General features: G+C 41.3%; 1 protein-coding gene across 4 annotated transcripts; it reads right to left on the reverse strand.

Annotated features, from left to right (window-relative positions):
* Positions 1-4,301: 4,301 nt before the first annotated feature.
* Positions 4,302-12,137, reverse strand: svopl (SVOP-like). 4 transcript variants are annotated; one of them, XM_026148262.2, is made up of 16 exons: positions 11,979-12,137; positions 10,094-10,247; positions 9,433-9,521; positions 9,247-9,345; positions 8,884-8,955; positions 8,674-8,798; positions 8,507-8,570; positions 7,362-7,487; positions 6,777-6,905; positions 6,348-6,421; positions 5,643-5,839; positions 5,376-5,487; positions 5,185-5,266; positions 5,016-5,105; positions 4,824-4,937; positions 4,302-4,734 (listed from the first exon to the last, which is right to left on the reverse strand). In XM_026148262.2, the coding sequence occupies exons 2-16, from the start codon at positions 10,200-10,202 to the stop codon at positions 4,723-4,725; spliced, it is 1,494 nt and encodes a 497-aa protein (XP_026004047.1). In that variant the 5' UTR covers positions 10,203-10,247; positions 11,979-12,137; the 3' UTR covers positions 4,302-4,722. The 4 variants fall into 4 exon arrangements, with proteins under 4 accessions (XP_026004047.1, XP_026004045.1, XP_080147597.1 ...); XM_026148260.2 differs by having other exon boundaries at positions 9,433-9,524; XM_080291471.1 differs by having other exon boundaries at positions 10,094-10,203; positions 11,979-12,128.
* Positions 12,138-12,579: the final 442 nt, after the last annotated feature.

Here is a 12,579-nt window from a genome sequence, read left to right on the forward strand (position 1 = left end):
GAGAGATACATCTGAGACCAACGATCAACATTAATTCTCATATCGCTGAGTAAAGGTTCAAAATTTATCTTAGGTCTGACAGATGAGGCGGGAAGGTAATGCCTAAATACTTAATGCCCTTCTGAGGCCAGGAAAACATACCGGTTTGAAAAAGTGACCTAGGTCAATAACTAGTTAAAGGAAGGGCCTTCGATTTGGTCTAATTCACCTTGTAACCAGAAATAGCTGAGAACGTATTTATTATTACCTGCAAGGACTTTAAAGACTTTTCTGGGTCTGATATAAAAAGCAAAATGTCATCAGCATACAAGAACAGTTTATGACAGTCTCTCCCTATACTGACACCTGGATAATTGGGCTCCCTATGAATAGCCTCTGCCAGCAGTTCAAGGGCCAGAGCAAAGAGGAGTGGGCAGAGGGGATCCCCCTGCCTGGTTCCTCTACCTAGTTCAAAAGAAAGCCCTATTATTCCATTTGTAAGTACTGATGCCTTGGGGTGTACATATATAAGATGAATCCAGTTAATAAAGCTTTTAGTAAAACCGAAACACTCCAAAGTGGCAAATAGATATCTCCACTCGACTCTGTCGAATGCCTTTTCGGCATCCAGCAAAATCGCAGCTATGGGAGAATGACTGTCCTGAACCGCCCATATAATGTCAATTAACCTCCAAATATTATCAGCTGAAGAGCATGAGCTTATGAAACCAACTTGATCTACATGTACAAGAGAGGTTATTACCCAGTTTAATCGATTAGCCAGAATTTTAGATAAAATTTTACTATCATAGGAGGTCAGGCTTATCGGTCGGTAGCTTTTACAGTCAGTGGGGTCCTTGTCCTTCTTCAGGATAAGTGTAATAATGGCTTCAGATAGTGAAGGTGCGAGCCTACGCTCTTGAAAAGATTCATTATAAGTGTTTAAAAGCAGTGGCGCTAGATCTTCTGGAGAGGATTTATAAAATCCAGCCGTACAGCCATCCAGGCCTGGTGCTTTATCAGAGGGAAGGTGTTTAATAACTCCCACTATCTCTTTAACGGTAATGGGAGCGTCCAAATATTTCAGTTGATCCACTGTCACCAGTGTTGGGTAAGTTACTTTAAATTAGTAACTTAGTTACATTACTAGTTACTTCTATCAAAAGTAACTCAGTTACTTCAAGTTACTCGTTACTTTCAAAGTAACTAGTTACTAGGGCTGGGCTATATCATACTGTTCACGGTAATACCGGTGTAATGTTGGGCAACGATAGGAAAATGAAATATCGCGATAGAATATGGATAAAACGCGCATGCGCAGTACCTTTGTTTTCATACGCACATGCCGGCGACGCAGAATGAGAAGGGCGAAAGCGGATCGTTGAATGAAATGGATGAACCAGAATTGGTTTGTAAAAATGCTGCAACTTCAGTGGTGTGGAACTGGTTTGGCTTTCATCCATCAGATACACAACAAAGCACTATTTTTGGTAGCGCATGCTAGCGGGCCGTCGTTATTACCGTGTTTTTTGGAAAATATGGCACACTTAAAATCAATCCTTTGATTTTTCTGAAAATCGACAGTGCCCTTTATAATCCCGTGTGCCTTATGTATGAATTCTGGTTGTGTTTACTGACCTCGAAACGATTTTATGTCGTACACGACGCTCGAAAATCTGTCAAATGTTTTAGTCCGACTTTGCTAAGCTACGAAGCCGTACCGCTTGATGGATTGTCGGAGCATTACGGCTACCGTAGGCAGGAGCCTCGCGGAGTGATACGTACTGTGCTTCAACATAATATTACCGTATTGTGTGTGTATAACCTCTTTTTAAGTTTTGTGCATATTATACATGGTTATGCTCAGGATATGTTGGCCAGTTTCCACTGGAAATGCCTTTTGGTTAAACTGTCAGCGAGAAATTTGCATTTGCACTGTTACATTTTTATATAACTTTAATGCACATAAAAAACAGCTGCTTGTTTAAGTGAAAATACATTTATGGGTTTTTTTTCACTAATAAAGTAGTGGAGTTGTAAAGTATTTTGTCTAGTGTCAATTATATCGTCAGTTATATCGTTATCGCAAATTTTCAAATGTATATCGTGATAAATATTTTTGGTCATATCGCCCTGCTTTACAAGTTACTAGGGAAAGTAACTTTGGTTTTACTGAGAATTCTCTTGTTAATGTGTAAATAAAAAAATAAAAAATTCCGCAATCGAATATACTGGATCTACAGTCTTATCTATAAAACATACATTCCAAACCAAACTTTGTTCTAGTTTAATGCTCATAATACAGTTTAACAAACAGAACATTGAGAATGGACACAGTACAATAGATCCACTAAGGGTATGAACTCACCGCTCCACCTTGTGTCCAATTCAGTTTAGAGAAGAGGTCTGAGTTAACCTCCAGAATTGTCCTTAATACGAAAATGAAGCGAGCACGTAATAATCATCATTTGTATCTCTCTCTAAACATAATAAAAACTCCATTAATAAGGTTTTATTAATGGAGTTTTGGAGCCACGACCTTTTCCAGTACTTTGGGGTCTAGGAAAAACAAAAACAAACAAACAAACAAACAACAAAAACAAAAACAAACAAACAAAGAACAAAAAACAAAACAGGAGAAAATTACTACCCAGAAAAATAAACAAAAGCGACAGATGAAGGGAAAAAACCCCCAACAAAAAAACGACAAAAACAAACAGGCAAACAAACCAGTTTTACACCATGGGGCGAATGAAAGTCATTGCTTTTTTATGGTCCTCGAAGCAACGGGATCCCTGAGGAGCTTTCACAACAAGCACTGCTGGGTAAATTAAGGAGAAACCAATACGTTTGTTGTGCAGAAGCTTCTTGCACTCATTAAACTTATTCCGCTTCTCACTCAGCAACTTTGAGTAGTCCGGGAAGATCATTATACGATGACCTTACCATACGACGTCCCCCAGGCGACAGGCAGCCTCGGCTATTAGTTATTTTTAAAAATGTACTGAGTGAAGAAGGCACGCCATCAAGGCACGTCTCCTCCCCCTCATCTTCATTCTGGCTCTTCTCTTCCGGATCTTCTCAGTTGCGCTGCTTCTTCTTCAGCCTTAAGGTACATAATGCCAGCAGCAACTGTGACAAGCACCCGATCCATTTTCCTTTTCTTATCTTTTTACTCAGCAGATGAACCACCGATACCACAAACTATTCCCGCGATTATTTCCTGCTGGTGGCTCTTTATATAGCCGCACATATTGCTATAGTGCAGGTAATTTATAAAATATTTTCATGTATTATTTTTCAATGAAAACACACACAGTAACGTTTAGATATAATTTTATTGTATCCAGCCCGGTCATGTTAGCCTGACCTGTGATGTACTCCCGTACAAAACATGAGAGCCAGGAGCCAGCCAGTAAGCACCCAACTGGCTAACGAGTATTAGCTTAGCATGCTAACCATAAGTACTAATTGTAAATAAACTTACTATTAAGAGCTCCAAAAGAGCTCCACTATTAGAGCTGTAACTTTCAGGGTACATGCTAGAAGTGCTTATAACAAAAACACATACGAACTATTACTACTGTGAGAACATTTTCACTATTAAACATACAGAAACACCAATGCTGCTCACCTGCACCCGTCTCCATTTTGGGATCATTTTCCTTTGCTCTGGCATGTTGTGCAGCCACGAGGAACCTTAACAATGCAGTTGCGTTATTTGTCGACCAGGTGGCTCCAAGTTTAATATAGTTCGTTTAATATGGTAATGTTCATATGAATAATAATTGTGAATTTTCGAGAGTTATAGTAGTATTTGTCTTCATTCCCATTTACCTTAACCCAGCAAATTTACCATTAATATGGCTGTAGTCACTTGAAGGGTCATGCTCACTTTGCGATCATCACCTTTTTTAAAATTTTTAATCTGAACAGCATTTATTTGGCCGACAAGCATGAACTGCCTACAGTTTACCACAAAAGATTATTTATTTATTTATTTTTACATCAATTAATTAATTTTCTCCAATCACAAATTTCCATAATGAGACATCGAAATCTGGCACATGCTCCAACTATTAACATGTTATAAAGCTTCTTTTTTTTGACTCCGTTACAGCTGCACTTGAGAGGCTGCTCATATCACACCTGAGGCGTGAGCCTGTATCATTTGTCCTGAAGGTGGCGCCAGAGGAAGATCATTTACACTGCACTCACAGGATGTTCTCATTAAATTCAGTTTTATATGATCAAAGTAAAACATGACATCTGTAGCATGAAGGAAAAAAAACATCCACAGGTAGACTATCTCACACAAACACTTTGTTCAATAGTTGGAGTTTATTAATGAGCATACAGAATTACTGTTAGAGCCTACTGTACCTGTACCTTCTGGATATGTTTATAAAATATACGGTAATTATTATTCTTTACATACAAAGAGCCAGAAATAATGTTACATTGTTATACTGTTGAATCTTTTAAGCATAAAGTAACAGCTGATTCATGTGAAGTGCAGGAGGAGGTGAAAGATAATCCTACAAAAACCAGAGAAACAGGGCTCATAACTGGCCTGACAACCTGAACAATGTAAGGTTTCCTTCACTGATGCTAACAAACATTCATTCCCTTTGAGCTGTTAATGAAGGCACAGCAACACCTGAGGTCAGTATCATATTTAAAGTCTTTACACATGTAACCAAAATGAAATAACAAAGAGCAGCAGTTTGTTCAGAGACACCATCAGGAGTTTTGCTGAAAAAATCCAAACAAACAAACATGTCAGACCACGGCATTTAGACATAAGAAAAAAGAACAAAGCTCATACAAAATCACATTCTCACCAGCAGAGCTCGTCCTTTGGTTTCTATTGGCATCAGGAAGTTTCCTAGAGCGCAGAGCACACAGGCCACAGCGAACGGACAGAGAGCCAGAATCACCGACTGAGACATCAGCACCTGAAGTACACACAAAGCAATGATAGACTGGACCAAAAACCTGAAAACTCTGATCATTAAGCAGGACAGCCAACGCACCTGAGCAATGAACGGAGCGATCATTCCTCCGATGCGACTGAACGACGTACAGAAACCCATCCCCAGAGAGCGCGCCACCGTGGGGTACACCTGAGAAACCAAAACTCCTGTCACCTCAGACCCGGTCCTTAAAAAATGCACCGTTGAAGCCAGCAGACTGTGAACGTACCTCTGCTGTGTAGATGTAAACCACATTAAAGTTCATGGAGACCAGAGACCGCAGCAGAAACAGCAGCACCGTGAAGCCAAACCTGCACGACCAAAACAGACCAGATGACATCACAAACCTTGACTTGCTCTAATGAGATGACGTCATACACTTGGACCCGGTCAGGGGGGTCCAATCTGTGGGGCTCTTACATAGTGGAGCAAATGTTGAGTATCATAAAGAAAAAGGCTGCTAACAGCTGCAGCACGGTCAGAGTCATCTTGCGTCCAAACACGTTGAGCAGAGCGATGTTTGCTGGGACCACTGGGAGGATAGAAGAGAGGAGTCAGAGTAGACCTGATCCGGAAACAGCACAGCAGCAAACCTTCGCAGTACGTTTTAGGAATTATTCTGCAAGTGTGGCTGAAAAACTGATGAACTGAAAATTCTCTCAACGCATTTCGCTGACGATGACTCACATGCAACCTCTCCGAGGCAGCTGATAAGCAGAGTCTGGTAGTCACTGTAACCAAAGGGGATGCAGTAACACAGTCCGTCCTCATGGCGATGTTTGACCTGATGCTCTTTGTCAGCATCGATCACACACAACAGGTTCTTCTCCAACAGTTCTGAACTGCTCAGCACTGAGCCGTAGTATATAAACGATGCCACAAACCTGACAGTGAAACAAATGAAAGTTGGTCCTTAACAGGTCCAAGAAGGATTATACATACTGGGTATAACAACCACATTCAATGACTTCTACAAACCTCGGATGTGTCTATGGTTGGGAAAAAAACTGCTGGGAGCATTTTAAGTTGTCTACGAAATGTTTCCAGAAATGCTTGAAACACTTCATAGACAACTTTTGTCTGTATAAACTTAGTACTTTAAATCTCCCTATTTGGCATCCAATCAGAAGACATAATACAGTATTCTCCTCTATGCCTATGATACCTTACTATGTTTTAATATAAAGCACGCATACTTTCTGATTTGGTTTCCTTAAAGAAGGAAAGTTTTTCATGACTATTCCTGTCTATAATTGTAACCTGTGCAAACCTCCAGTTTGCTTTCACTGGATCTTTTGCTTTTATCTGATAATTTGCTCCTTTGATGCCCTTTTACTGTGACGGCTATGTAGCCTGCTTTTATTAAAACACTAAAAAATAAAATACCATTACCATGAGTACCAGAGCAGTACAGATGTCCTCCTGAATAATGGGCTGAGCAGAATTCTCCAGCTGCCTCTTTCGCTCTGAAACACACAGGAACATTCACACCGAATATCCTATGACTGAATCCAGTGATACCCTCAGATTCAACTCAATTCAACAGTTTTATTTATACGGCGCCAAATCACAATGGCAATCACATCAAGTTGCTTTATATTATGAGCCACCATCAGGACATCCCTGTGAATTACACATACTGCCCTGTGTAGTGTTTTTCCAGTAGACTGTTATCACAAACTTTAAGATAAAACAATTTTGAAATATTTTTAATCATTTTGACAGCAAAACATTTTCAGGAGCTGAAAGATTCCTTCAGCAAACGACTTTCAGGAAGATCGGTACACTTATTTCAAGTCTTACTCACTGCACTTAACGCACCGTGACGGGCTCCACGAGTCGTCCTGGCGGAAGAGAAGCTCGGTTCATTTTAGCAATCCAGTGCAGCGTTTTCATGGCAGCCTCAGTCTTTCCTGCTGATACGTTGTAACGAGCCGACTCAGGAATAAACTGATTTGAATCAATACATACAGAAACAGCAGTCAGTCTGGGTTCACGAGCCTGAATACATCCAGCAATCAGAAACTCACATTAGCCTTGATGAGATTATTGTGGCAACTTAGTCTTCCCCAGCTTATGCTTTAAGTGGCACTTCATGTGATTTCTACTAGTTTAGTGCCTCCGCTTCTCTTTTTTGTTCACCCCTCTCCTTTTGGCACTTTTAGTTTAACAACCAACAACCTAAAACCTGACAAACTACTTCAGAACCTCCAAATCATCCCTCACTTCTTTTAGTAACTGTGAATTATTACAGTAAGACTTAAACATCTTTGAAAACCTCTTTAGGAATCTTTCATTCTTCGTTTAATTTGCCACACTGAATGTTCATATGTGCATTCATTTCTAATCTAATGATCACAGCACTGCTGCACAGGTTAGGGTGGACAGGTGAGGGGCATATCTCACCTTAAAGAGGAAGATGAGGATGATACTCGGCGTGACAGAGATCCGTATCATCCACCTCCAGCCCAAAGTTGGAACCACCAGCATACCCAGAATGATGATAAGCATGGAGCCCAGCATCCAGAATATCTGACACACAAACAGGGAGCATGCTGGGAGATCTGAACTGATGACATCACACCATACAGGTAACTAAGCTGAGTTTGAGGATGCCTTTGAAAACCCCATGGGAGAAAAACAAACAAACAACGTGACGTGAGCTGAAGCTGTTACCCATGGAGCTGTGCTCTCTCCATGACGCGTATTAAGCATTAAAATAAGGCTGGCAACAGACCATTATCTGTGATTTATGATACATGTACGTGTTTTAGAGACGGACTCTGAGCTTTGCTGCTGTCGCCTTGTGATGTTTTATATTTGCTGGACATCTAAAACTTTATCTTTCTCACATCTCTTTAAAAACAGAATATTATCTCCACAAGACTGTGATTAATAACTGCATGTATACACTGACACGTGTTTCTTTGATTGTATTGCCTTAAAAAGATAATAGACCTACTCATCTTTTATGTTTTTATCTTTTATGCTGAGCATGTTGAGTTTTCCATGTAATAAAATCTGCGTCAAGCTGCTATTGCCCATGATTATTATGAAGGTCAAATAAAACACTGGATTTAACCCTGTGAGGTCCTCAGTAATGGGCACTAGAACCCTCTCAACTTCTGTGCTATCACAATATCTGATTTCCAAAACATGACCTTAGAAATGAGGATTAGAGCAGAGTAAGGAAGGAACTGCGAGCGAAATAACAGCTGGTGACAGGAAGTGGGTGATCCCTCAGTAAAACTTTTATCAACTTCCAGGTAAGCAATAAAGGCAACGACCAACGGAGTCACAAATACTGTTGACTGATATACAGCGGTGGGTTACCCAGGCAACCTCAGCCTGTAATGTTTGATAGCGACCAACTGTCAGTGATAAAGTGATGCTGATGATCGCTTCCTGTGTGGACACTCATTAGGACCTCTGTGATGTTTCGCTCTGTGAGGTCTCCCAGATGGAGCAGTACTTTGTGGTCAACATGATTCTGACTTCCTCGTCTTTATTTTTGTGGAAACCAGTGAAACTCAAAGAAAGGATGAACTCACGGTGGCCAGAGGCAGCAGGGTGGCTCGATGCTTTGCCGGGATGAACTCGGTCTTCAGCACAAACCTGAACAGAGACACTATCAATTAGAGCAGCCACTGAAGCTTACCACCATCCAGCCAATCAGACTGCAGGATGTTCAGCGTAATGTTTGTGTGTGTGAGCTGACCCCTGTGACACTCCTGCTACGCCGCAGCCCACCATGGCACGCAGGAAGATGAACCAACCGTACGACGGTGCGAATGACGTGAGCAGCGAGAAGTACGCACTCCACACGAAGCCACCGAACACGACCTGGATCACACACACACACACACCAGCAGTCAACCAATCAGTGCACAGACTCCAGCTGAGACCTTGCGTGTCGGTTGTTTCTGACCTTCCAGCGTCCGTATCGGTCGGCGATGTATCCTCCCAACACTCCACAAACCATGAAGCCCAGAAAAACCATCTGAGGACACAGAGAGAAGTGTTGCAGCACTTTCATATAGCCATCACGTTAATGAGCTCACACGCCTCTGATGTAATGAAACAAGAAGCTGCTCTGCTGACTGTGAACGTGATCGATCAGTGAGACCTGTTCAGAGCTGCTGACCATATAAAGTCAAGCCATGCTAAAGAAAGCCCCACTGAGGTCAGGGTTACCCTCTGAGAGTTCAGAGGTTTCAGCCTAACTGGTTGACGCAAATTAATTGATTAATCAATAAATTATCAGCAGATCAGTCTGTGTGCTGTGACTCACAGTGGAGACGAGTGCCACCTGCCAGTCATCCAGACGCCACTCACATCGAATCTCCGGAGAAACCACAGCTAACAACATGATCTCCATCGCCTCCACGATCTGCGCACAAACACGAGCACAACAGTGAGCACCCTGATTACTTTAAATACTCTGAGTATTTTGCTGCTGAGCATAAACATTACTCACGTTGGAGCTGCCCATGATGACAAACAGCAGAATGTGAAAACGCCCGAAGCCGATTTTCTCCACGGCATCCTCCACTGTAAACGTTTTATCTGCTGCAAGAATCAATCAATCAATACATCAACTAACATCACCACCTTCCTCTTGCTCAGAATGGCTGTGACAGACACCTTTAATTTCATAATGAGGGAAATGAGGTGGTGAGAACTAGTTCTTCTGTGGTGGACTGATATGATCCTAAAACAGTTGAGCTTTAACCTCCTTGCAGAGGACTTGAGTCCCAGCATGCTCCTGATCAGGACCGCCTGATCCTGGTTCTGTTGGAGGTTTCTTCCTGTTCAAAGGAAATTCTTTGAACAGGAATTCGAGTCTTTACCTTTCAGAATAAAGCATCGCACTTCTGCTGTTAAGTGCTTTAGGAATAAAACTGGACTGAAATAAAGTACAAAGAAGGTCTCTGTAGTGAAACTGACCGTTAAAACCTGCCCATGGCAGAAACCTACTGTGCTTCTCCTGATGTTTTTGCAGTTTTTGCAGATAGGTTCATTCACAATAACATCACAACCTTTTTAGGAAACGTTTCAAAGGGCCTCACAGGACCCTCCAATGTTTCCAAGGGCATCACATCATCTCCAGATGTTTGATTATCGATTATCAGACTCACCATTGTTGCTATTGTTGCTGTCCTGCTTGTCGTCGGCAGGTTTCTCCTGCAGTTCCACCTCCTGCAGATGGATGGAGCTCACCAGCTGAGTCTTCATAGAGTCACTCATCCTGAAATGAGAAGTCTTCCTTTCAGCCGTCTGAGGTTCAACCGTCTGCAGATACATGAGCCAGAACATTTGTGAGCAGAGTTTCAGCTTCATGCAGCGCCGCTGATTTTAATCCGGTTATTAGTAAACTGAGTCTTCATTTCATCGTTTATATTAAAATCATATCTGTGGCAATGTTGCAGGCTTCTTCAAACATTCACTCACGCTTAATTCAGTTCAGTTTATTCAATTCAGTTTTATTTATACAGTGCAAAATCAAATACAGTGAAAGACAGGACAAAAAACATGCTGTGGAAGAGAGTCAGAGAGCTCTATTAACACATAGTGAGCGAGAAAGGTGACTGAAGAAGAAAAACTCAATGCATCATGGGAATCCACCAGCAGCCTACACCTATTGCAGTATAACTAAGGGAGGATTCAGGGTCACCTGATCCATCCCTAACTATATGCTTTAGCAGAAAGGAAAGTTTGAAGCCTAATCTTAAAAGTAGAGATAGTGTCTGTCTCCTGAATCCAAACAGGAAGCTGGTTCCACAGAAGAGGGGCCTGAAAACTGAAGGCTCTGCCTCATTCTAGTTTTAAATACTCTAGGAACAACAAGTAAGCTTAATCCACAACTGTTTGGTTTTACCTTTCAGCGGGTCTACAGTCTACAGAGTAGAAAAACCGATGTTCATCCAATGACTTCAGGGTGGCGTTACAAACACCGCTGAGTCCTTCAAAAGTAAAAGTCCCAAAGTACTACTGATCACCTTCTCCATCAAACTGATCTATTGACTGATTAATCGCCTCCAGAAAAAGATGAGATTGAGCAGACTGATCAGTGAGCTGCTGCCAATCAGAGTTTCAAACGAGCAGTTGATTTATGGATTTGAAACCAGTTATTAGTAAACAAAAAGAACATATTATTGTCAGGCTTACTTTATTACATTCTCTGAAGCTTTTTTTAAAATCATTTTGCTCTCACAAACACAGATTGTGCTTTATTCACAAGGGAGGTGTGTTAGTTTCTCTGTGAAGCTGAGGTGGAGGAAACTGAAGTAGGTGTTGTAACGAAGTGATTTCCAATGTTTCAATGTTTGTTTGTTTTTTTATGTGTAATGTCTTTACTTATATTGGTAAACAGACTGTAGAGAACATGATTTAGAGATGAATTATATATTAAGTTATGTTGTAAGTATGAACCTGTGTTGTTGTACCTGCTTTATAACCAATCCAGTCCTTTTTGGCCACTTAAAATATCTTTATTGAACTACTTTGTTATATCTGCTGCCATCTTAACCAAGTGTCTCTTGAAAAAACACACTTTTAATGTCAAAGAGACTTATTAGCTGGATAAAACAAGAGTGTTGTTGGTGGCTCAAGACAACCTGAGATCATTTGAGGGACATATTTGACATATGTTTCATATATCATAGGCCAAAAATCATTTACACCAATACAAGCAGTCTTTTTTTGGCAAATAACATTGCTGCAGATTTCAGGCAGACAATGAGTTTTTTGAACTACACGTAAGAAATCCTCAAACCTTAAAGAAACAAGCATACAAACTCTGGATGAGGAGATATTTTAACAGATGTGTTAATCCTTCTTTAATGAACTGGACGGAATCGTTTTGAGCCCAGTCAAAGGTAAATGGTCCGGGAAGAACCGGCGCGATTAAAACTGAGTGCGGGATTTATTATGACTACAGCCACTTCAGCTTCACCTCTCACACAGGAACCAACAGCGGAATCGAACCCTTAACGTTCTCTCTCAAATAAAACCAGTACTCACACAGATGTTGAGTTTCAACTCTGAGGCCGCCGGTGAGGTCTATTTTCATCCTGTAGCAGGTCACAGCCCGACAGGTAGGTCAACACCGTAGCTGTTCACCTGTCCAGGTGATTCAGGAAGTGCTATCGTCACCAGAGAGCCAGCCCGGGGGGAGGGGTAGGGAGCTTTGTGTGCAGGGAGTGGTTCAGTTCCGCCCATCAGCAGCTGAGTGAAGAAAAACAAAACAAGAGCCTCTCCACAACATTTAACGTCACAATGAGAGACAGGAAGTCAGCAAATGAAACAATATGGTCAAAAACAAGATCAATAATTTAATCTCTGAGCAGTTCGACCTAATAGATCTCAACCCATCACACATACCTCTGGAATATTTTCACTTTATGAAAGTTAGAGCACAAATATTTAAACTTTAGTCCTGAAGCTCCCCCTGCTGGCACTGACAGTAATTACAGACAGATCCCTGCAGTTCCTCTGAGGTCCAGCAGTGGCAGCAGTGAGTCAGTGCCCGTAAACTCCCATGTTAAAATTTTGCAGCAGAAATAAACATGCTTAAAACCTGATACACAATCTCATCATGTCTTTATAGATAATTTCCTCCTTT

This window comes from Astatotilapia calliptera, chromosome 17, assembly GCF_964374335.1.
Source record: "Astatotilapia calliptera chromosome 17, fAstCal68.1, whole genome shotgun sequence".
Taxonomy (NCBI): Eukaryota; Metazoa; Chordata; class Actinopteri; order Cichliformes; family Cichlidae; genus Astatotilapia; species Astatotilapia calliptera.

Excerpts from the sequence above, each read along its gene's own strand:
- svopl (XM_026148260.2), bottom strand. The coding sequence starts at position 10,202 with ATGAGTGACTCTATGAAGACTCAGCTGGTGAGCTCCATCCATCTGCAG. Across the intron at positions 9,525-10,093 it reads CAGCAACAATAGCAACAATG|CAGATAAAACGTTTACAGTG; the intron begins GTGAGTCTGATA and ends TGATTCTTGCAG. Across the intron at positions 6,906-7,361 it reads TCCTCATCTTCCTCTTTAAG|TTTATTCCTGAGTCGGCTCG; the intron begins GTGAGATATGCC and ends GATTCAAATCAG.